This window comes from Oryctolagus cuniculus, chromosome 11 (genome assembly GCF_051225735.1).
Source record: "Oryctolagus cuniculus isolate XC-2025 breed Fujian yellow rabbit chromosome 11, ASM5122573v1, whole genome shotgun sequence".
NCBI lineage: Eukaryota > Metazoa > Chordata > Mammalia > Lagomorpha > Leporidae > Oryctolagus > Oryctolagus cuniculus.
In genome coordinates this window covers 115,962,985-115,985,308 of record NC_142877.1, presented here as the reverse complement: position 1 = coordinate 115,985,308, position 22,324 = coordinate 115,962,985, and the positions used below count along the sequence as shown (strand labels likewise).

At 68.3% G+C, this 22,324-nt stretch overlaps 1 protein-coding gene across 4 annotated transcripts in view; it reads right to left on the bottom strand.

The window, feature by feature from the left end:
- Window positions 1–978: 978 nt before the first annotated feature.
- CACNA1I (calcium voltage-gated channel subunit alpha1 I) overlaps window positions 979–22,324 on the bottom strand; it is a 93,249-nt gene continuing 71,903 nt past the window's right edge. The window contains exons 16-37 of one of the 4 annotated variants that reach the window (XM_089307656.1): window positions 21,811–22,013; window positions 20,917–21,378; window positions 20,647–20,747; window positions 20,175–20,298; window positions 19,889–19,957; window positions 19,376–19,560; window positions 18,870–18,996; window positions 18,565–18,690; window positions 17,119–17,208; window positions 14,984–15,176; window positions 14,671–14,822; window positions 13,511–13,620; window positions 12,824–12,957; window positions 11,697–11,767; window positions 9,655–9,733; window positions 9,086–9,207; window positions 8,349–8,687; window positions 7,987–8,130; window positions 7,458–7,580; window positions 6,139–6,304; window positions 4,830–5,026; window positions 979–4,351 (exon numbers count right to left, since the gene is read on the bottom strand). In XM_089307656.1, coding sequence (XP_089163782.1) covers window positions 3,716–4,351; window positions 4,830–5,026; window positions 6,139–6,304; window positions 7,458–7,580; window positions 7,987–8,130; window positions 8,349–8,687; window positions 9,086–9,207; window positions 9,655–9,733; window positions 11,697–11,767; window positions 12,824–12,957; window positions 13,511–13,620; window positions 14,671–14,822; window positions 14,984–15,176; window positions 17,119–17,208; window positions 18,565–18,690; window positions 18,870–18,996; window positions 19,376–19,560; window positions 19,889–19,957; window positions 20,175–20,298; window positions 20,647–20,747; window positions 20,917–21,378; window positions 21,811–22,013 — 3,953 coding nt within the window. In that variant the 3' untranslated portion in view covers window positions 979–3,715. Of the gene's footprint in view, window positions 4,352–4,829; window positions 5,027–6,138; window positions 6,308–7,457; window positions 7,581–7,986; window positions 8,131–8,348; window positions 8,688–9,085; window positions 9,208–9,654; window positions 9,734–11,696; window positions 11,768–12,823; window positions 12,958–13,510; window positions 13,621–14,670; window positions 14,823–14,983; window positions 15,177–17,118; window positions 17,209–18,564; window positions 18,691–18,869; window positions 18,997–19,375; window positions 19,561–19,888; window positions 19,958–20,174; window positions 20,299–20,646; window positions 20,748–20,916; window positions 21,379–21,810; window positions 22,014–22,324 lie in introns of all 4 variants that reach the window. The other 3 variants (XM_089307654.1, XM_089307655.1, XM_070051502.2) reach the window with 3 other exon arrangements.

Sequence of the window (22,324 nt, the reverse complement as noted above, 5' to 3'; positions counted from 1 at the left end):
ATTTTCATTACAGCCGTAATAGCGGGTTTGCATAATCGTACATACATTAATAACCAACATGCCTGTGTTTATGTGGTTAAAATTCATGAATTCAGGCCTAAAGAAAAAGTGCTGATGGCTGAAGTTTGTCGTCCTCTTAAAATGCTCTCAGGTTGTTTTTTAAGCCAGTCTCTCTCCCTGACAACAACCTGTTTTTAATCTCATTATTAACGGGTGAGGGAGAGGGAGACGACCAGGCTGGGCGCTGCTCCCCAGGCAGGGCAGGCCTGGGACAAGTGGGGGTGACCCCCCTCCTCGCTGTGTGACCCTGGGTCCCCTATGTGCGTCTCTGAGCCTGCTTGCTCAGCTGGAGACATGAATGCGAGGTCAGGGGCCATTAACATCCCTCTGCTTCCCACACAGCCACGTGGCTGACATTTGCCGAGGCTGTGGGCTGGGATGAGGGGTGGCGTTTCTGTGACAGTCTGATGGTATCCTCGGCCAGCAGACTGTCACCAGGGACAAAGGGCTGGTGTGGGGGGAGCAATGGGAGGCGTGGGGCCAGAGGGAGCACCCACCAAAGCCATGGGGCAGCCAGGAAGGCTTCCTGGAGGAAGAGACATTCCAGCTGAGCCGTGAGTCAGCCAGGAGAAGAGGAACAGGGACAGGTGAGGCCAGAGTGGCCCTGGTCCTGGGTGCAGGCTCAGGCTTACAAAGAACTGGGGCCAATGAAACAAGTACTCACTCAACTAAGGGGTGGGCCCGCCTATGGCCCCCAGCACTGGTCCCAGCTGCAGCCAGCACTGGACACAGCGGGTGGGACCAGTGCACGCCCGCTCTCCCCACAGTGGGTGAGAGATCTCCCAGGAGGCCAAGCAGCAGGGAGGCGGGAGCTGAGGGGCAGCGGGGGGGGGGGGGCTAGGAGGCGGTCAGAGGGCGTGTGGGGGCGTGACAATCCAGGGGCTGAGCCCTGAGCAGGGAGGGGACTAGAGAGCAGAGATGCTCCAGGGAGAGAGGCAAGAGTCTGAAGCCAAAGCCACAGCAGGCGGAGGGGGGAGGTGTGGCGGTCAAGCCAGCTGTGCCCCCCCCCCCCCGCCGGGGAAGGGGCCAGGGGGAGGGGCACAGGCCAGGGGAAGGCGAGACTTAGGTCTTGGACCCCTTGAGGCTGAATTCCTGCTGCTGGGGTGGAGGCGGCTGGAGGCGGCTGGAGGCGGCTGGAGCCAGCGTGCACCTCTGCCAGCCGGGCCGTCCAAGCCCACGCAGCCAGAGCGGGTCTCGCCGGTGAGCAGTGAGGCTCACAAAGGGGGAGCCGCTGGCCCCAAGTTTCCCACGCCGTCCCCACAGCCTGCACAAGGACAGGGAGCCCATCGGCACCCCTCCCCTGGAGGAAGCCCAGCCGGACCCTCACCCCGCTGAGAAAGCAGCAGAGACACGCCGACAGTTCCCTAAATAGGCTTCTGGGTTTTTATTCAAACAACACTGGTGGTGGCTGCCCTGTGGCTTCCTCCGCCCGGGCCATCTGGGCCAGCAGGTACCAGCGCCATCAGCAACTAGGAGGGAAGTTCATTCACACCGTAGAAACTGTACAGCGACTGGGAATGTTAGTGTCACGGCGGCCGCCCAGCAGAGGGCTTCCTGGGGGGGGGTGGCCTCTGCCTCCTCCCTGGGCTCCAGCACAGCTCTGGCTCTGCCAGGAACACTGAGTATTGCACAAAGACAAGGAGAGTATGCGTATCTGGGCTAAACAGCAGCTTCCACGACCCAGCCCTTACATCGCAGCAAAGGGGGCTGAAGGCGGCTGGAGGAGACAGGCTGACACTGGGCTCCCAGTCCTCCGGGGTCACCTGGGGCTGGAGCAGGGCAGCAGAGAGGAAGGGGTTGGCCGGGGCAGGTGCACCCCACCTGGATGTAACATCCTGCAGATGCCGAGGTGCCCCCCAGCCTCCATCCCAGGGAACCCCGCCACCGGGCGGCGGTGTCAGCGCGGGGTCCCCGCCCTCTCCACGGCCAGGGCCAGGCTCCCTGGGTTCGGCAAGTTTGTGCTTTTGTAATGGACAGGCACAGGCTGGAGGCCACAGCCCCAGGCCACCAGTTTGGGGATGGAGGCGGGGACACCTGCCCCATCCTAATCCATGTCCATTTGCCCTGGCCAGCAACCTGGTCCCTGCACCTGTCGTCCCTAGGAACAAGGCCAAGCGTCCGGGATTAGGTTGTGAGCCCTCTGGGAACCCCCCTCCACTCTGCCCTGCTCTGGCCGGCTCGCACGTCCGCTCCCCTCTGCCTGGCCCCACCGCAGGTCACACGGCTCAGCAGTGGCCTCCAGTCAGGCACACCTGGAACGTGCCGTGTCACTCGGAACCCGGAGACATCAGGGCAGTCAGCTAGGGCAGAGTGCACACGCCTGGGACACTGGCCCAGAAAACAGAGGCTGGCCGGCGGCACCTGAGCTCAGCCCCCGGGAGGCCCAGGGGCCAGGGCCGGGCAGTCCACAGCCCTGCAGACATACCTGCAGGCTCGTCGGCCCCAGCACACCCAGGGGAAGTGGGCTCCTGCCACTCACGTCCCCACTTCCCTGCAGCCCCTGTGCCAGACACTGCCCGTCCAGGCAGCCCACCCTCCGCACCGCTGCAAGCCTCTTTCTGTGAAGCCAGGGTCTGGGGACAGGGAGGAGGGCCCCCAGAGGAGGAGCAGGGTTTGGGAAGCCCCCGGGGGCTGCTCCCCACCACGTGAAGCGCCGTTACTGCCCCAGCCTCCACCTGGCTCCAGGCATCTGGTCTAATAAATACTGAAACAAACGCGGACCCACGCACACAAAAACCGCCCGGCGGGACCCAGGGGAGGAAGCGCTACTGTGTCGGGCGGGGGAGCTAGACCCAGGACGGGCGGGGAGGGCTCAGCGGGAGCACACAGGTCTCGGGGTGACCTGGCTGGGAGCAGGTGGTCCCGGGGCCCGCAGGTGCCTCCCACTGCTTAGGGGCCAGGCCACTGGGGCGGGGGGCCGGGATCAGACCCCACCAGAGCAGGTGGAGGAGCGACCCTGCAGGCCTGCCCTGGCCGGCTCTAACCACGCCCCTCCTGCCCTCTGCCTTCCTCAAGGCTGAAATACCCGCTTTACCCGCGCCGGCCGGGGCCCACCGCGGGGTCTTGGGGTCGCCCCCTACCCAAGCCCCTGCCCTATGAAGCTACGGCTGCTGGCGGCTGACTTCGCTAAAGAACCACATCTAACCGGGGACTACGGGGTGTCCACGAGACGTCACACGACTGGACGGCGGGGTGGGGGGACAGGACGGGCGCCCCGCCGGGGCGGGGTCGTAGCAGCGTTTCTCCGTCAGCGGAGGGCCCGCGGGCGCCGGCTCGGCTCGGGCCTCTCCCGGGCCGGTCCTCCGCAAGCTGCAGGCCAGCCGGGCGGCGCCCCGCACCCGCACAACCTCCGCCTGGGGCCGGGCCCACAGCAAACCGCTGGCCCTGCAGGCTCCCCGGCTGTAGCACTTTCTGGAAGTCATAATCTCTCAGTAAAAAAAATAAATAAATATATGTGTCTGTCTCTCTATCTGCATATATATGTGTGTGTGTGCGCGCGCCGGAAGGGCCGCCGGGCGCGCGGGGCCTGCGCGGGTCCGGGCCAGGCGGCGGGGCCGCGCCGGCGGCCCGGGTGTGGACAAAGTATTGCTGTCTGCTCCCTGGCTCCTGAGGTAAACGGAGGTGAGACGGGGCAGGCGGCGGCCCCGCGGGGCCCTCATCTCTTCCTCGTGCTGGCCGCGTCGCCCGGCTCCGGCTCGCCGGGGGGCGGCCGCGGCTGGGCCGCCGAGGGGCGCAGGCCCGCGGGCGGCGGCGGCGTGGGACGCGCCGGGTCCTTGCTGCGGTCCGCGGCCCACGAGGGGCTCCGGGCCAGGCCGCGGGCAGCGCCGTGCGGGCGCCCGGGGCCCGCGGCCAGGCTGCTGGTGCTGCCGAACCTGCGCGCGGCCGGCGGCCCGAGCGGCGGGGGCGGCGGCGCGGCCGGCGCGCAGAAGAGCGAGGCGAGCGAGAGGCTGCTGAGCGTCTCCGAGGGCTCGCCGCCCGCGCCGCCGCGGCCCTCCTCGTCCGACGGGTCCATGGAGTCGTGGTGCGTGCAGCCCGGGCTCGTGGAGCCGCCGCTGCTGTGGCTGCGCTGGTGCGCCCGGAGCCCGCGCAGGCTGAACAGGCCGCGGCCGCGCAGGCTGAGACGGCGGCGGGCGGCCGGCGAGAGGCCGGCCCGGGGCCCCGGCGCGGCGGCGGCCGGCCCCAGCACGCGGCGCGGGCTGTCGCTCAGCGTCAGGCTGTCCTCCAGCGTGGTCTGCAGGCTGCCCACCGAGCTGCTGGGGCTGGCGTCCAGCGACGTGTCGCTGCGGGTGGCCTGCGGGGAGCGGCAGGGGCCGCGGGTGGAGCCGCAGGCCACGCCCACGCGGGTCCCCGTCCCCGCCCCACACCCCGCCTCCCGTCAGAGGTGTCACTTCGGAGCACGCGGGCCTTCCACCCACTTGTTTCGCCCTAGGGTTGCTCTGCTCCGTGCCCCTGAACCCACACACGATGGCGCGGGCACAGCCCAGGAACACAGCGGGGCTCGCGGGGCCTTCCTGCTGTGTGTGCCAGGGCGGGGAGGGGCTGTGGCCCGACCCTGCGGCTGGGACCCCTCCCCCATCTGGCCTAGTGCTGCCTGACCCCTGGGGCCATCACCCCGCAAAGCCCCCAGTATCCCCGCCCCCCAGCCCTCAGACTGGAGCCCCCAAAGCCCCTTCCAGCTTAGCGCCCACCCCCCATGCCCCCTGCACTGGGGGGGAGGGCCCTCTGACTTCGTGGCCTGCCCAGCTGCACCCTGGAGCCCAGGCCCCCACCTGCCGCAGGAGGGTGCAGTGGACGCTGGGCGAGCGCAGGGACGCCCAGGAGCCCTGCAGCGCGATCTTGGGGAGGGTCCCGGCGCTGGCGACTTTCTCCTGCCCTTTCTGGCCCGCAGACACAGCAGGGTGGAAGAACTCGGCCGGCATGGGCAGCAGTGGGCTGGAGGCGTCCGGGGGGTAGGGGCTCGAGGGCACTGTTGGAGGAGAGGAGACAGAGCAGGGGTGTCAGGGAGGGACCCCCAACAAACACGGCGAGATCACGGGCCTGGGACCTCCCCGCTGTGGGGCGAGGGAGAGACGGGGCCGGCCTGCGCGTCCCAGCCCTGGGCTGGGTCCTGTCTCCTGCGGTACAGCAGCCACGAAGCCCCCACCCAGGGTGCAGAGAAAGCTGCGGTAGAACCCCCAGCCCAGGAGCAGGTGCACAGTGAGCGCCTGCCAGGCTGGGCCACTCCCCGGGGCCGACCCCCCAGGCCTGGCTGGAGGCCTTCCGGGCAGCACGCAGGGCTGGGCTGTGCGGGGGCGGGGGGGGGGGTGCAGGGCCTTCCTGGCGGGATGAGGAGGGGACTCAGATGCGTAACCGAGCAGCCGGACAGCCCCCGTGTCCCTGGCGGAAGCCCTGTTCTCACTATGCAAGGGGAAGGCAGGCAGTGGCTGAGACGGACGGGGAATCCGGGTGGGACTGGCTCTGGGGTCAGACCTCGCGCCCCGCTGCTGCTTCTGGGAATCAGGGCTCTGCACCCAGCCGTCCCTTCCAGTGGGAGGCCACAGCTCGGGGAGGGTCCTCGGGAGACTCTGCCCGCCCCCAGGAGGCCCGGGAGACCTGGGATGGCGTCTGTTCTCGCTGGGCGCCTCATCTGTGCCCCTCCCCAGCCGGTGCTGTGCAATCGTCACCCTCTGAGAGGACCAGGGGCGATGGACAGGCCAGCTCGGCCCCCGGCCACAGGCCCGAAGCACAGACAGGAGGTGGGGGTGGGGCCGGGGACGAACGCCCCGCCCCGGCACTGGCACCGTACAGAGGACGGCGGGGAGCCCAGCCCTCCGTGGGGCGCACCTCCCCTGCATATCCGCAGCGTTCCTCTGCACCCACAGCTCCCGGGAGGCTCAGCACGAAGCCCCTCAGCCCGGGTTCCTGATACAAGTTGGCTCTGACCTTTTATCACCGGGGCGTCAAGCCTGAGTCCCCCCTACCCTGAGCGACCCATCCGGTTCTCCGTGGATACAGCAGTCTGGACGCAAACAGGCAAACCTCCACCTGCCTGGGCGCCCGCCCGGGGCCAGGGCTGGGGCAGTGCCGGGCCCCCCTCACCTTGGCTGCTCTCGTGTTTCAGCCAGGACTGGACCGGGTTGAAAGGGGTCGCCTCCATCTCACACAGGAAGTTCTCAGCACTCGTGCAGACGGCCGCCTTGGACAAGGGGTAGAAGCACTCGCCCAGGTCCCCCACACGCAGGGGCTCGGGTGCGTCCGGCTCCCCCTGCTGGAAAGCGAGGAAGAAGGGCTGAGCCCACCACCGCTCCTCCACGCCCCTGCCCGGCTGCCCTCCCCCTGGCTCCCCGGTCTGGCCAACTCTTGTTTCCCAAATCCTACACGAAACCCCAGCCCCACCTCCAGGAAGCCCTCCTGGATGTCCCGGGCAGTCAGCGTTCCCCCTTCCCTCCCCTCCTGACTCAGATCCCAGAGGGCAGAGGAGGGGCCTCCTCTCCACAGCCACGGGTGGGCACAGTCGCTGGCCCGGGGCAGAAGCCAAACTGAGCTGGGCGCCCCACGGGAGTCTTCCGGGGCCCCTCATTCCTCAGGGCTGAGGCCCAAGGGGACCCCTGCCCAGCCGGCCCCTCCGAGGCAGATGCTCTCACACCCCTGGCCCTGTGCCCTGCCTGAGCACGGCCAGGCCCCGGACCGTGGGCGTCCCGCTGCCCTGTGTGGGAGCATCGAGGGGGTGGGCGGGAGAGGACACGTCAGCTCCCTGAGCCGTCCCCGCCGAGCCCAGGCTGCCCGGGGGTCCACAGGGACACAGGCTGTCTCCGGGCACGGCCATGGCCGCCCCACCTCAGGCCCCGTCCCCATCCCAGCTGCCCCTCCCACCCCCACTCCCAAGGAGCAGGAACACCTTGGCCTTGAGGTCACAAGCCCAGGGCAGCCCTGCCCAGGCCTTCTCAGCCAGCGTTGGGGACAGAAGTTGGGAAACAGCCCCGGGGCCGGCTTCCCTGCCATCTCTCCTGGCCCCGAGATGTGGATGAGGCAGAGCCCCCGTTTCCAGGCCCGGGAGGTGGGGCAGCCGGCCTCGAACCTGTGCCTTTTTCAACTCCCCCGTCCTCCTGTGAGGCCGGCCCGCCAGGGTCCCACTCCAGAGGAAGGGTTAAAAATAGCGGAGCGACGGGAGGCAGTCACGGCCCTGACCCGAGGGCCCCACTGCTGTCGGTCAGCCACGTCGGTCAGCCACATTGGTCAGCTACGTCGGTCAGCCACATCGGTCAGCCACATTGGTCAGCTACGTCGGTCAGCCACGTCGGTCAGCTGCATCAGTCAGCTACGTCGGTCGCTCCACCTCGTGCGGCTAAGGGGCGGGGTGGGCAGGGCCGAGGCCCCAGGGACGCAGCGCATGGCCTGGAGCCACCAGGGCTGCTGACCTTGCCGTCCTTGGGGCCAGGCGGGCAGGCGGCGGGGTCCTCCAGACTCAGGTCGTCGGCCAGCAGGATGGACGAGGACCGGTCCGAGTTCAGGGAGAAAGCCTCTGTCTCGGCCAGCTGCACCTGCAGACACGTGGCGGCACGTCACAGGCAGGGGATGCCCTGTGGCCACCGAGGGCCAGGTGAAGGGTGGCCCAGCCCCCGCCTCCCGCTGAAGGCTCCCCCAGACCCGGCCAGGAGGTCACCCGATGCTGGCCTGGGGGGCCCTGGGGAGGCTCAGGAGCCCAGAGCCTGCACTAGAGAGGGCGAGCCAGAGGCACAGGCAAGGAGACCCCCTGAGTGGCCTGGGCCAGGCCCTGAGCCGGGCGAGGGCGGGCCTGCAGCAGGCGCTGTGTGCACAAGGCGTGGCGGCTCTCAGGAAAAGCAGGCGAGGTGACCCCCGCGTGCATGTCACGGAACGGAAAGGGCCAGCGGCCCTCCCCCGGCCCCCCGCGCTCTGCAGCCGCAACACGGGCCCGGGGCCGCTGACCTGTTTGTCGTCATGACATTTCTCGCGGCCGGCGGGCGAGGAGTAGTGGTGGAAGACAGAGCCGGACAGGTTGTCGATGATGGTCAGCTCCCCCTCCAAGGAGTCCTTGATGATTAAAGAGACGCTGTCCAGCCACAGGTTCTCCTAGGCGGACGGGGACGGGGCAGGGACAGGGGGATTATCGGCCGGGCCCCGGGGCTGCGGGGCGGGCGGCTCTCTATGCCCACGGCTGGGCCCGAGCCCCTCGTCACGGCATCAGCCGGTGCCGGCGCTGAGCGGGACGGGGCCCAGACAGAGACCTGGTCAAGGTCCCCCCAGCCCCGCCCGGCCCTGCTGCCCTCCCGGCCCCCGCCCCTGCCCACCTGGGCCGGGGAGTAGCAGCGCCGGCACACGCGGCCCTCGGCCTCAGCCCCGGCGCCCCCCACCGCCGGCCCCCGGCTGGGCAGCCCCGGGGAGCCGGCGGGCGGCCGCGGGCTGGGGCCCAGGCTGTGCGCCATCTCCAGCTCGAGCTCGGCGTCCATCTCGGCGTCCTCCTGCGCCTCCTTGTTGCTGTCGTCCAGGTGCTTCATGAGCACGGCCACCACCACGTTGATGAGCACGAACTGGGCCGTGAGCACGAAGCTGACGAAGTAGAGTGGCGACACGAACTGCAGGCTGCTCAGGCAGCTCCGCTCGTCCTGCGTGCAGTCCCGCAGCGTGTCCTGCGCGGCACGGACAGGCCTGAGCGCCGTGCGCCGCCCGCCGGGCTGGCCGGCCTCCGGACACACGCCGCACCGGCCGGGGTCTCCCTCTCCTCCCCGGGTTAGCGCCAGCTCAGCCCCCACCCACCAGGGCTGAGGAGGCTCCCGCCCAGCGCCCGGCCTGGGGCCCGAGGAAGAGAGGAAAGAGCCAGGCTGCTCCGTGCCCGCCCAGGCCCCGGAGGCACAGGCCTCATCTCCCTCTGCGCTGCCGACCTTGGCCAGGCAGCCAATGGGGGGCAGATTCCCAGGCCCGCCCTGGGCTGGGCGGAGGCTGGCCCCGGAGAGGACTGCAGCAGCACTGGGGGTGCTGGGCAGGCCGTGTCGGGGCTCGCCTCCCTCTCTCGCCCACCCACCGGTACCTTCATGATCCCGTTCCAGTTGTCGCCCGTGGAGACCTGGAAGAGCGTGAGGAAGGCCATGCCGAAGTTCTCGAAGGTGGCGTGCCGGCTCATGCCCTCGCACGGGTTCTCCTCGTTGCAGACTGAGGGGGCAGCGGGGTCAGAGCCCTGCACCGGCCCCCAGCCTCCCCACCCCCGCCCAGAGCTGCGTGGGGACTGCACCCAGCCCCCCCCCCCAGGGAGGGACTGAGGCTCAGGGCAGTGGGGCACGGCCTCAGGCAGGCCCGGCGCTTCCTGCAGAAGAGGATGAGGCGGGCCAGGGCCAGCCCCACAGACAACCCTGTCCAGAGCTCACCCTCTGCCTGCCGGGCCGCGCCGGCTCAGGTCAGCCACTGGCACTGGGCTGGGCCGCCAGGCGGCCTGTGGCTCTCACAGGCGCTACCCACTCCGTGCAGGGGTGCGGGCTGCTGAGCTCACTCCCCACTGCAGTGACCGGGGGGGCCTCCACACGCGCCCACACGCGCACCCACACGTGCACGTACATGCCCCCCCCCCCCCCCGCGGGCCGGGCCTGAGTGGGAGTCGCTCACCCAGCTTCCCAAACAGCTCCACGCCCAGCGCGGCGTAGATGAAGAAGAGCAGCATGAAGAGCAGGCCCAGGTTGCCCACCTGCGGGGGGAGACGGGGCTGGGCCGGCATGGGGGGCACGCCCCCCCCCACCTCCTAGCGCGCCCGCCACACTCACTGGCTCCCGCACACGGCAGCCCGTGGACTCTCTCATCCCCACGCCCAGAGAAGACACAAGACTGGGAGGTGCAGTCACACAGCTCACGACGGGACAGGGACCTGAAGCTGGGCTGTGCACACGGCCGCTGCCCTCTGCACCCTGTGTGGTCAGTAAGCCTCCCCGGGTGATGGAGCAAGGGAGGCGGGCTGGGCACCGATGCCACCTCCTCCTCGCAGTCTGCCTGGATTTCCCCAGCAGACCACATGCAAGTGTAACTGTCCTTGTCTCTGTCCTCTGCCGGCCGGGGAAGTCCTCGGGACGGACTCGTCTTGTTGGGCCAGTGACGTGGTGCTGGCCACGGAGGACTCACTGGCAGCCCAGCCAGCACACCCCACGCCCCTGCGGGAGATCACGCGCCACAGATCCCAAACCCGGCTCCAGTCTGCCGGTCACTGGAGACCGCCTCCAACTCCACCACGGACAGGACAAGGCTGCCCCACGTTCTCGCCCTGCAAAGTGTCCCCCCCGGAGCCTCGGGCGGACGCTCACCAAGAGCAGGAAGGCGGCCCCGCGGCTCCGGCTCCTGTGTGGCTCCCGGCTGCTTGGCCCTGACGCTCCGACCCCAGGGAGCCACTCACAGGGCCTGCAGGGCACCGCCTGGGCCCAGAGGCCGAGAAGGCCCAGGCGCGGTTGTGCCGGCCCGAGGGTGGTCTTCCTCCTCCCGATCCGCCCCTCCGCTGCCCTCGGCACCTAACCCCGGGCGGCTGCAGCCCCCCCACCCCCACCCCAGAAGAGGCAGCTCTGCCTGGGGCCTCGGGTGTCAAGCTGGCTGCGACACGGCCCTCAGGCGCCTGCCACACAGGAGATGGACCCCGAGGCCCCCTTGCACATTCTGTTCCCTCTGCAAGGAGGACACTGCCCCGCACAACTGAGTCTGTGGGGCACCTCTTCTGAGAAGCCCTCCCTGATGCCTCCTCCCTCTGTGTGAGGCTGACCGTTGGTTTCATCGCACTGCCCGTGACGTGGATCGGAGCGCATGTCCCGCGTCCACACGTCAGCATGGGCGTCAGCTAAATGATTTTGAGGGTAAGCACCCCCATGGCCACCCAGTACTGGGCACTGCCACCCTGGGTCTCCTACTAGAGGCTGGGACCTCCAAACACTGCTGGGCGCCTGTGCCGACTCAGCGCTAGGTCAGAGCAGGGGCGAGAGGCAAGGGGCAAGGGAGGCGGGGCACGCCGTGCAGCAGGCCCCCACCCCGGGGACCCTCCCAGGAGCCCTCCGACACAGCACTATCATAGCCCCAGCAAGGAAATTGAGGCCTGAGAAGTCCGGTCCCAGGCCTGGGGGCTCCCACGGAGTGGACCGGAAGTCTGGGCGCTGACCCAGCGCCGTCTGCCAGGAAAGCCCAGGCCAGCAACACCCCTGTCTCGGGAGGACGAGCGCCTCGGGGCGCCCACCAGGCCAGCATCTCACGCTGCCCCTCCTGAGAAGCCGACTCAGAGCCTCTGCATCCACTCGGCCACCTTCCGGGTCAAGCTCAAAGTTCCCCTCCCCCATGCCGTCTTCCAAGATTTCCCTGGCAGTGTTCATTGTCCAGCCCCCTCCTCTCTCCGGAGCACCCTGCTGCCCCTCCCCACATTGCTGAGGCACCCGTCACCTCCCCACCCCGGCCCGGGGGCTCCCGAGCACCTCATGGGGCCCCGGGTGCCTGCACAGGGCTGCAGACCATCTGGTGCGGCTCAGGAGGTAGAGGAGAGACAGACCCTCCCACTCCTCAGAGCCCCTGGCTCACAGCCTCCCCCGAGACGGGCTTCTGGCTCCGGGCAAGTCTGGGGAGAAGGGACGTCCAGGCCTGCGTCCACCAGGGCCACCCTGACACCGACGCCACGAGGCAGCGCTCACCTGGGGCAGAGCCTGTACCACGGTGTCCAGCAGCGCCCGCATCCCCGTGGCCATCTTCAGCAGCTTCAGGACTATGGGCGAGACCCGGCCCAGCCCACTCAGCCCAGTGCCATGGACACGTGTACGTGCATGAGAGGGGACCCGCAGGGGTGTGCACACACCAAGAGCGTGGGTGCAGCTGCGAGGTGATGGGGGCGGGCTCAGGCACATCTGGAGCCCGCGTAAACACGGCAGGAGAGCGAGGGCGTGCTGTGGGGACCGAGGCGCTAAGGCGTGCAGGCGCCACACCGCGGATCGGGACGAGGCAAAGGCGGCCAGCGCGAGCCCCGTTCCTTCCCCTCTGAGGGCCCTGCACTGCCCACGCAGTCCCTGCACCTCGGCATCGGGAGGCCACAGCTCACGGCAGGAGGTGGTCAGGCAAGGGGCACCTGCCTAGCACCGAGGCAGGAGGGTTTGAAGGACCCAGAGGGCGGCCTTGGGGGGCGGGGGGGGGGCTCTGGGAGGAGAGCGGGCACTGAGGAGTGCTGAGGACGGGGCCCAGGCACGCTGAGAGGGGCTGTCAGGAACCAGACTTCTTCCACAGCCCCTCCCAGCTGGGCCCCTTCCAGCACAGTCTGCCTGGGCCACGTGGGCAGGCTGGTGACAGGGAAGCAGGGGTGGGGGCACAGGTGCGCGTGCACAGCTGTCAGCCAGGGCGGGCGCGAGGGCTGCAGAGGCCCTGGACACACAGGGGGCGAACGTGCGTGCGCAGAGTGCCTCCCCCAGCCCCTCCCCCTGCTCAGCAGGGAGCCCACCGGGCCTGAACGGCCCCTCCTCTCCCTCTCCCACCTCAGCGCCCCCCAGCCCCTCCCCCTGCTCAGCAGGGAGCTCACCGGGCCTGAGCGGCCCCTCCTCTCCCTTCCCCCCACCCCAGCGTCCCTCCTAGCCTCTCTCCCTGTTCAGCAGGGAGCCCACGGGGTCTGAGCAGCCCCCTTACCCCCACAGTGCCTCCCCCAGCCTCTCCCCCTGCTCAGCGGGGAGCCCACTGGGCCTGAGCGTCCCCTCCCCTCCCTCTCCCCATCCCAGCGTCCCTCCCACCCCTCCCCCTGCTCAGCAGGGAGCCCACCGGGCCTGAGCCCGCCCCTCACCCCGGGCGATGCGCAGCACCCGCATGATGCGGATGATGGTGGGGTTGATGGGCAGGGCCGCGTTGATCTCGATCTCCTCCAGTGTGATGCCCATGACCGACAGCAGCACGATAGCCAGGTCCAGCTGGTTCCACCTGCTCGGCCAGACGGAGGAGGGCAGGACAGGGACTCGGGGAGCAGCCCTGTGGCTCGGACACACCTTGTCTGTGGGGCCTCCCAGTCCTTCATCCTCCTCTCAAGGCCCTGCCTCCTGGGCAGCCAGCCTCCCTAGTCGCCCCTTAGTGGGCTCAGTTGCCCACGGCCTCTGCTCCCCAAGCAAGGGGCTGACCTGGCTGAATAAACATCTCTGGCCTCCTGCATGAAGGAGCTGACGCCTAGGGCTGCTTATAGAGCTACCTGCTCCCTCTGTGTGGCCCTGGGCCAGTCCACCAGCCTCTCATGCCCTCTGCAAAGACATGCACTGCTCTGTCTGTGGGTTATGGAGGACCCAAAGAGATGAGCTGAGAAGGACCTGAAAACAGTCACTTCCTGTTTGGGGCAACAGGCAGCACAGGGGGACCCTGGCCATCAGTGCCCAGAGGCTTCCTGGGTCCCTCCCTCTGGCTGCTCCAGGAGCTCCCAGGAGTCAGGACTAAGTCACCACCCTGCAGTCCACCCGACACTGCCCAGCTAGGCCCAGCCTCTCACCTGTCCTTGAAGAAGCGCCGCAGGCCAAATGCCACCAGCTTTAGCACCGCCTCCAGCACAAAGACAGTGGTGAACATGTAGTTGCAGTACTTGAGGGCTGTCTCCAGGGACTGCGAGGGGCAAAGAGAAGCATGATCCAGGCCCCGCGGCCTGGCCTCTGCCTTTGAAGAGGAGAATTTGGCCCATTTACGTTTAGTGCAATGACTATGTACCGGCTTGTATTCACTCCATCCCACTCTATGCATGTTACTGGTTTTATATTCTTTATTCCCACTGCTTTGGCCTAGTTGCTCCTTTTTGGAAGTAGTATGGGATGGTGGTCAAGTCTCTTAAATAGAACTGCATGGCTTTGAGTCCTGCTTAGCACTTCCTCCTTACTCACTCTGTGACACTGGCCAAGTACTCACCCCCTCTAGGACTCGGTTTCTTAATCTGTGAATCGGGGGAAATAGTAGCAGCTGCCTCAGAGAGGCACCAAGAGCTCAGTGCTGGACAGGATGAATACGTGCAATTACTATTCCGTTCACTCGTGTTTACTTAGCGATCCTGTAACGAACGCTCCCTCTGCAGTGCTCACCTTCCCCGGTGAGACACGCATCCTCGGCTGCAGGCTCTGCTCCCTCCACTTCCTCCCCCCTGCACTGTGCACCTGCCTCCCGCACACACCCTGTCTGTGACTACCCCTGGCCAGTCCTGCCCTCCAGAGCTCTTCCCCAGCCTCCTCTGGGTCTGCTGGGAACGGAGGCCAAAGGTGAGGCTCTGAACACAGACCCACATTCCCCGGGCTGGCTCCACTGTCTGGCTGAGTAACTGGGCAGCGTGTTTAAGCCCTCTGAGCCTCCACCTGATCATCTGTAACCTGGACAAAGGCCCCTGCGGCAGGGCTGCTGTGAGGTTAGCCTGGAGCTACAAGTGTGCAGTGCCGGCGCTCGGTGACCAGCACCTGCTGTTCGGGGCTGGGCCCGCTCGCTCTGTTCCCCACTGACCTTTCCCTCTCACACACCTGTCCTCCCAGGCCCCGAAACGGCAGGGTCATCCTGAGTCTCCTTCCCCTGTAGGGTCACTCAGACCCTGCTGTCAGTGGACCCCTGCCCCACCCGGTCCCTGGGGAGGGTCCTGCTGGGACCCCTCCCTCACCACGTGCCCGAGCTGCTACTCACCGTGGGCTGGTTGTAGTGCTCCAGGGACATGGTGACGACATTGAGGCAGATGATGAAGGTGATGAAGATGTCCAGATAGTGGCTGGTGCACATCGAGTGGATGAGCAGCCGCGTGGGGCAGTAGGTGGCGTAGTAGGGCAACCGCTGGGCCTCTGGGGGTCGGGGGGTGGGGAGCGGTGAGGGGACGGGAACGGGGCACCAGGAGGGAGAGGTGGCGGGGAGGCGGGACCAAGAGCTCGGAGACTGGGCCCCCCGCCCTGGAAGCATCGCCCCCCCCAGCTCAGCCCCCCCCCCCCCCCCCCGCCCCGCTCACTCCGGCGCTTCTTCTCCAGGCGCCGCAGCCGCTTCTCCTCGCGCCGCCGCGCCTCCTCGGCCTCCTGGTGCTGCCGGCACTTGTGGAAGTTCTCCACCACGACGCCCACGAACATGTTGAGCACGAAGAAGCTGACGATGAGCAGGAAGGAGATGAAGTACAGCAGCATCCAGGGGTTGTGGTTGGTCACGGGCTGCGGGCGGCAGACACGGCTGAGGGGGCCGCGGGCGGCTGCGGGCGTTGAGTGGGGCGGCACGGAGGCAGGGCCCATGCTGGGCCGGCCCAGGCGAGGTGCTCACCAGAGCCCCCCACACCCCTGCTCCAGCTGCTGCCTCCTGGACACACGTCTGTCTGTCTGCTTGCTCTCTCCCACCCATTCACTCACCAGGCATCCACCCGTGTATCCCCCCATCCGCTCCCCCCTATATCCATCTAGTCACCATCCACCGCCATCCATGCACCCATCCACCCATCCATCCACATGTCCATCCGTCCACTCACCCATCCCCCACCCACCCTCCCACCCAGCATCCACTGCTACAGCCATCTACCTATCCACCCATCCACCCCCACACACACCTGTCTGTCCATCCACCCATGCACACACCTGTCTGTCCACCCACACACCCACGCACCTGTGTGTCCATCCACACACCCACACACTTGTCTGTCCACCCGCCCACCCACGCACCTGTCTGTCCACCCGCCCACCCATGCACCTGTCTGTCCACCCATCCACCCCCCCCACGCACCTGTCTGTCCATCCACACACCCACGCACCTGTCTGTCCACCCGCCCACCCACGCACCTGTCTGTCCACCCGCCCATCCAGGCACCTGTCTGTCCATCCGCCCACCCACGCACCTGTCTGTCCACCCACACACCCACGCACCTGTCTGTCCACCCGCCCACCCACGCACCTGTCTGTCCATCCGCACACCCACGCACCTGTCTGTCCACCCACACACCCACGCACCTGTCTGTCCACCCGCCCACCCACGCACCTGTCTGTCCATCCGCACACCCACGCACCTGTCTGTCCACCCTCCCATCCAGGCACCTGTCTGTCCATCCGCACACCCACGCACCCGTCTGTCCATCCGCACACCCACGCACCCGTCTGTCCACCCATCCACCCCCCCACGCACCTGTCTGTCCACCCACACACCCACGCACCTGTCTGTCCACCCGCCCACCCACGCACCTGTCTGTCCATCCGCACACCCACGCACCTGTCTGTCCACCCCCCCCCACTCACCCGTCTGTCCATCCGCACACCCACGCACCTGTCTGTCCATCCGCACACCCACGCACCTGTCTGTCCACCCACCCCCCCACGCACCTGTCTGTCCACCCTCCCATCCAGGCACCTGTCTGTCCATCCGCACACCCACGCACCTGTCTGTCCATCCGCACACCCACGCACCCGTCTGTCCACCCATCCACCCCCCCACGCACCTGTCTGTCCACCCACACACCCACGCACCTGTCTGTCCACCCGCCCACCCACGCACCTGTCTGTCCACCCGCACACCCACGCACCTGTCTGTCCATCCGCACACCCACGCACCTGTCTGTCCATCCGCACACCCATGCACCTGTCTGTCCATCCACACACCCACGCACCTGTCTGTCCACCCGCACACCCATCCATCTAGAAACAAGGCAGCCAGCGGAGGGTGCACGGCCCTGGAGGAATGTGTATGGGCTGGTGGGAGTGAGGGGCCAGAACAGACAAGAGACTCTCATTCTCCCTGTACCCCCGACCCCCACCTCCAGCTGCAGGGTCTTACCGGGTGGGTCCAAAAGCCAGAGGTCACCTGGGCACTCCCCAGAGCCCTGACTCCTTCCCAAGTGGGCCCTGTCCTGACCTAGACAATCTCCTTGCTCCTCCTCCTCCAACCCCCACAGCCTGGCCCGGTCAACCCTGCTCACGGGCGGTGCCTGAAGTCCCTGCTTAGCACAGAGGGGACCCCTGCTCTCAGAGGTCAGGCTCTGGCTGCCTCTCAGGGCCCCCCAGGCCCCTCCCAAGCCCACCGTCACCCAGAAGCCTCCCTGAGCACCCCGTTAGGGACCCAGGCCCAACTCTGCGCCCCCTCCCCTGACCGGGTCTCGCCTGGCCGCAGCACCCCCACCTGCTGGTCCACAGCAACAGCGTCCAGTCCATTGTACATGATGTTCACCCAGCCGTCCTTGGAGGCCAGGACGAAGAGGGACATCAGAGCCTGGAGGGTGCAGGGAGGGGGAGGGCGCAGGGTGAGGCGGCGCCTCGGGCTCCCTCGCCCTCCTCCACTCTCCACTCTTCTGCCTCCAGGGCCAGAGCAGGGCCCTCCCCCTCACACCTCTCCTGAGGACCTGCCAGCGCCAGCCACACCCCTGCAACTTCTGGCTTCCAGCCTCAGCTCTACAGTGACCTGGCCCGCGGCTGCGCTCGCACACGGCGGGGACTTAAAGGACTCCTGAGCTGGCCTTGGACGTGGCCGCCCCAGGCATTCTTACGGCGCTCAGGGCACTGGAGGTCAGCAGGCTCTCAGAGGGGCCCAGGGGGTCACGTGCCCGACTCAGGGAGCCAGGAGAAAGGAGGCAGGGACACGGCAGCCCTCCCCGGCCGGAGAAGGACACTCTTGTCCTCGGAGCTGCCCTCACAGTCCCGGGGGCAGGCGGGGACACCGAAGCCCAGAGGGGCCAGGAGCCTGCCATGGGGCACAACTGGAAGGCTGCAGGCCAGGTCGCACCCTCCTCACAGCTCTGAGTGCCCTCCCAGGGCCTCAGGCAAGGCCACCAAGTCCCCCAAGCCAGGGACTGGCCCTGGGGTAGGACCCAGGGGTGAACGGGCCCCGGACCAGGCTCACAGAAGGGGTCTCACTGGCTCCCCGGCTCCCTCAGTGTGATGGACTGGGAAACACAGTGCCCGCGTCCACTTCCTGCCACCTCTGCTGCCAGTCACCGCCCCGGGGCTCCTCTCCCAGCAGAGGGGGTGCCCCTTGGTCCCACAGCGGGGGGGCTTCAGTGGGCTCTGGCTGAGGCCACGCAGCGGGAAGGCGCAGGCCTGCAGCCCCCCAGCTCCTCTGCGGAGTGAGCTCACAGGAGAGAGGCCGACGCAGGGGGCAGGAGGGAGGTGCTGGGGAGGCGGCAGCCGCCGGCCCTCGCCTGGGCACTGTCAGAGGGGGCAAGTCTGCCAGCCGGGAACCGGGCAGGAGCCGTGTGCTAGGTGCAGTGGAGAGGGGCGGGGAGTGACGGGGGCCAGAGCCCGGCCCCCAGTAGGTGCTTGGCGCACTCTGACCGCTGCCACTGCCTGCTTTTCCCAGTTCACAGGTGAGGAAGCGGGCTCGGGGAGGCCACGCCGACGGGGGTGGCAGAGCTGCGCCACGCGCCCAGGTCTGGCTTAGCCTCAAGCCCCTGCCGAGGACGTCAGAACTGCGGGTCGGGGAGGCACCGACAGTATCGGGCGCCGGCCGGGCTCGCTGCACTCAGCTCCTCTGAGCCCCGCAAAGCGGTGAGGCCAGGGCCACGGCAGGAGGAACCACAGGGTCAGCTCAGCCCACGGCCGGCGCCCACAGAGGCAGCTGGGTGGCGCTCACCTGCCCCAGGTTGTCGAAGTTGTATTTGTGGTGCACCCAGCGGTAGTTGGCGGCCACACAGTCAGAGCGGTTGGTGATGTTGCGGGTGTCCACGCCCAGGCAGTGGTAGAACTTGCCCTTGAAGAGCTTGGGGAGGGGGCGGATGCCAGGTCGGTGCTCCAAGGGGCGGGCTGGGGCTCCATCACCCGCACCCGGGTCTGTCTCCCTCCCCGCACTGGCAGTTGAGTCACCAGGTGGCCAGCACAGGTGGGGTGGGGAGGGTGGGCAGGGGCTGGAGCCCACCCCAGGCCCTGGGCACCCCTCACCTGCACCCCCAGGATGCCAAAGATGATGAAGAAGGCGCAGCAGATGAGCACGATGTTGCCGATGGGCTTGAGCGAGGAGATGAGCGTCTCCACCACCAGCTTCAGGCCCGGAGCCCGGCTGATGACGCTGGGGACAGGGAGGGCCCAGGGTGAGCCCACGGCCAGGCTGAGGTACCCCGCATTTAGCCCAGAGCCACCAGGGTTGAGCCCCCTGGGGTGTGAGGACGGCAGCCAAGTAACCCAGACTTCAGCAGAGCAGGTGGCGAGCCCCAGGCCGCAGGGCTACACACACAGCCGGGCACCTGCCGCCGCCCCACTGTGCCCAGTCCCCTTGGGGGCAACACTGCGTCCTGGGCTACGACAGACACCCAGGGATGGCCGTGAGCCACCTGGAGACACGCAGAGCGGGCAGCCGTCCCGGGACCCCCTTCCGCCCTGCCCTGCCCTTCCCTCTCCCACCCTCTCCCTGCAGCCTCTCCCCGCTGGGGCGGCGCACGGGGCCTCACCGCAGGGGGCGCAAGGTGCGCAGCAGCCGCAGGACCCGCAGGACCCCCAGGATCTTGGCTCCGCCAGCCGAGGCCACAGATACCACGATGTCGATGATGGACACGAAGACGAGGAAGCCGTCCAGCACGTTCCAGCTGCTGCGCAGGTACGCCTGCTCGCCGAAGTACAGGCCCAGCGAGACCACCTGGCGCCGCGGCTGTGGTCAGCACGGTCAGGCAAGGGGCGGGGGAGCGGGCGGAGGGCTGGGGGGTGTGAGGCAGGTGCCAGACAGGGGCAGGCCCGTCGGGTCATCCCACTGGGGTCTCCCCGGGCACGCCTGGCCCACGCAGCTCACAGGCACTCACTCTGTCCCTGCGCCCACGCCTCCCATAGGTCCTTCCACCGCACTGTCAGCCTGTGCCCGCCGTGCCCGCCTGCTGCCCGCTCTGGGCCCCGGGACCCCCACCCAGGACCTGCAGGGGGGTGGGGGTTGGGGCTCAGGTGCAGGGGTGGTCCGAGAGGAGCAGGGCTACCTTCAGTGTCATCTCGCCCACGAAGATGGCCGTGAAGATGTAGTTGGACACGGTGAGGAAGATGCGCTCCTGGAGGAGCGGGAGCCACCATGGAACCCCCAACCCCGGCTGCCCAGCTCCTGGCTCAGCCCACGTCTCCCTGCAGGGTGGCCACCCCGGCCCCCCAAGGACAAGCTCCGGCCACAGCTCCCCGTCCGGCTCGGCCTGGCCTGGCTGAGCGCCCTGGGGCTCACGCCCTGTCCCTCGGCCTCACCCCGCGCCCCGCCCCAGGCCTGCGGCCACTCACGGTGCTGCCGGCCTCGATCTGGGGCCGCTCCAAGGCGATGGTGATGCAGTTGAGGAAGATGAAGGCCAGGACGACGTAGTCGAAGAGCTTGTGGGCGATGACGGTCTGACACAGGACCCGGAACCTGGGCAGGGACGGTCCCGGGGCCACTGAGGAATGGAGGCAGAGGCCCGGGCCCACACACGGGGCCCAGGAGGGCCTGGAGGAAGTGACCCCCTCCACTCTCTGCTCACGCAACAGTGCCAACTTCACTCTGCTACTGCTCCCACCCATCGGGCATCTGCCGGAATGCTACTGCCTCCAGGTGCGATGCCCTAGACTACTGTCCAACGTGGTGCCCGGCACCGGGAGGACACCAGGAGGAGCCCACACCACGCCAGCACCCCTCCTTCCCTCTGCCTCCAGAGGAGCCCCCCCAACTGCACCGGCACAGCACCCCTGCCCCGGCCCTGCCCAGCCCTGCCCCACCCACCTGTTCTCCGGGGAGAAGAGGTAGACGGACCAGTCCTCGCGGACCTCGCACCAGTCCGGCTTGTACACGTCTATCATCTTGCGCACGCGGAAGCACAGGGTCTGGCCAGAGCAGGGCAAGGCGTGTTCCGTCAGCACCACGTAGAGCTGCCCGCTCCGTCCGCCCAGCAAACTGGGGGCACCCAGGGGGTCTCTCCCAGGGGCGGGCCCAGCTCAGGTGTGGGCAACCGAAGCCCCGCCCCAGGCCACGCCCCCCAGCCCCTCTGCTCACGTAGTCCATCTCCTCATCGTCCCCGCCGCCGCCCCGGCCATCATCCATCTTGGTGAAGACGTCCTTGGCGAGGTTGGGCACCCGGCCATTGCAGTCCTCGTGCCCAGGGCCCGGGCCCGCCGCCCTCCAGGCCGCGCGCGGGTGGGGGCCCACGGTGGGCACCAGCTCAGCCAGGTCCACCGAGTCCCTGGTGTCGAGCGACAGCGTCCGGCGGTGGCGGCGGTGGCGGTGCGCCGGCGGCTGGGGGCCGTAGTGCGCAGGGTGGGCGTGCGGCGTTGCGGCTCGCGGCAGGGCCTCGTCCCGGGCACCCTCGCAGGCCCGGGCACCGCCGCGCTCGGCAGAGAGCAGAGACTGGTGCTCGGCGGACGGCGGCCTGTGCTTGAGGCTGGACCAGCTGGAGCGGCGGCTGGCCCAGGCCGTGCTGCGACCCCACGGCCCGTAGTAGGAGCTCCGGGAGCTGGACTGGGGAGGCGGGCTCGCGTCAGCGCCCCCCACCCACCCCCTGGGGAGGTCCCGGGCTAGGGCTGTGTTCCCATTTCCGGGCAAGGAGACTGCGTCTCCAGGAAAGGCAGGCAGAGGCCAGAGGCCAGCTTTAGCTGACCCCAAGGTCGTTCCCGCACACCTGCATGGCGGGGTGGAGACCCAGCTCTCTGCACCAGAGCCCAGTGGACGCCATCACTCACTTCCTCATCCACCCAGCCCTCGTCGCCACGGCCTGCTCTGGCACTGGGCATCATGGGACAGGTCCCCCAGACACGGTCCCTGCCTGGCTGTGGCTGGACAGTGCCCCCAGCGGCAGCACCTGAGAGGCTGACCTGTGGGTGTCTCTCTCCAGGCGGCCTCCACAACCCCACGCCGGCAGGGGGCACCCCCATGCGCCCCGCCAGGACTCACCAGGGAGCGCTGGTCACAGCTCAGCCTCCCCAGGGACATGACGCTGCTCTTGCGGGACTCCAAGGCCAGCAGCATGGGGTCTGGCGGCAGTGAGAGGCGGGGGGCGGGTGCTGCAGCCCCAACGGGGCCCAGGGGCCCCCCCAGCGGGAGACTGGGATCCAGGTGCCCGTTGGGGGTCAGGGGGAGTGCAAAGAGCTTGGGATCTGGGGGAAGACGGAGACACAGAGGGACAGAGGGACAGAGGGACAGAGACACAGAGGGACAGAGGGACAGAGGGACAGAGGACAGGCAGGACAGAAGAGCAGCAGAGGCAGCATGAGAGCGAGCAACAGACGCGGGCGGGACCGAAGCCTTCCCGCCACACCCGTCTACACCCGCCACACCCGTCTACACCCGCCACACCCGTCTACACCCACTACACCCGTCTACACCTGCCACACCCATCCACGCCCGCCGCACCCGTCCACGCCCGCCGCAGGGCTCTCGGCCGCTTGTGTGTGTGTGCAGCCCCTGC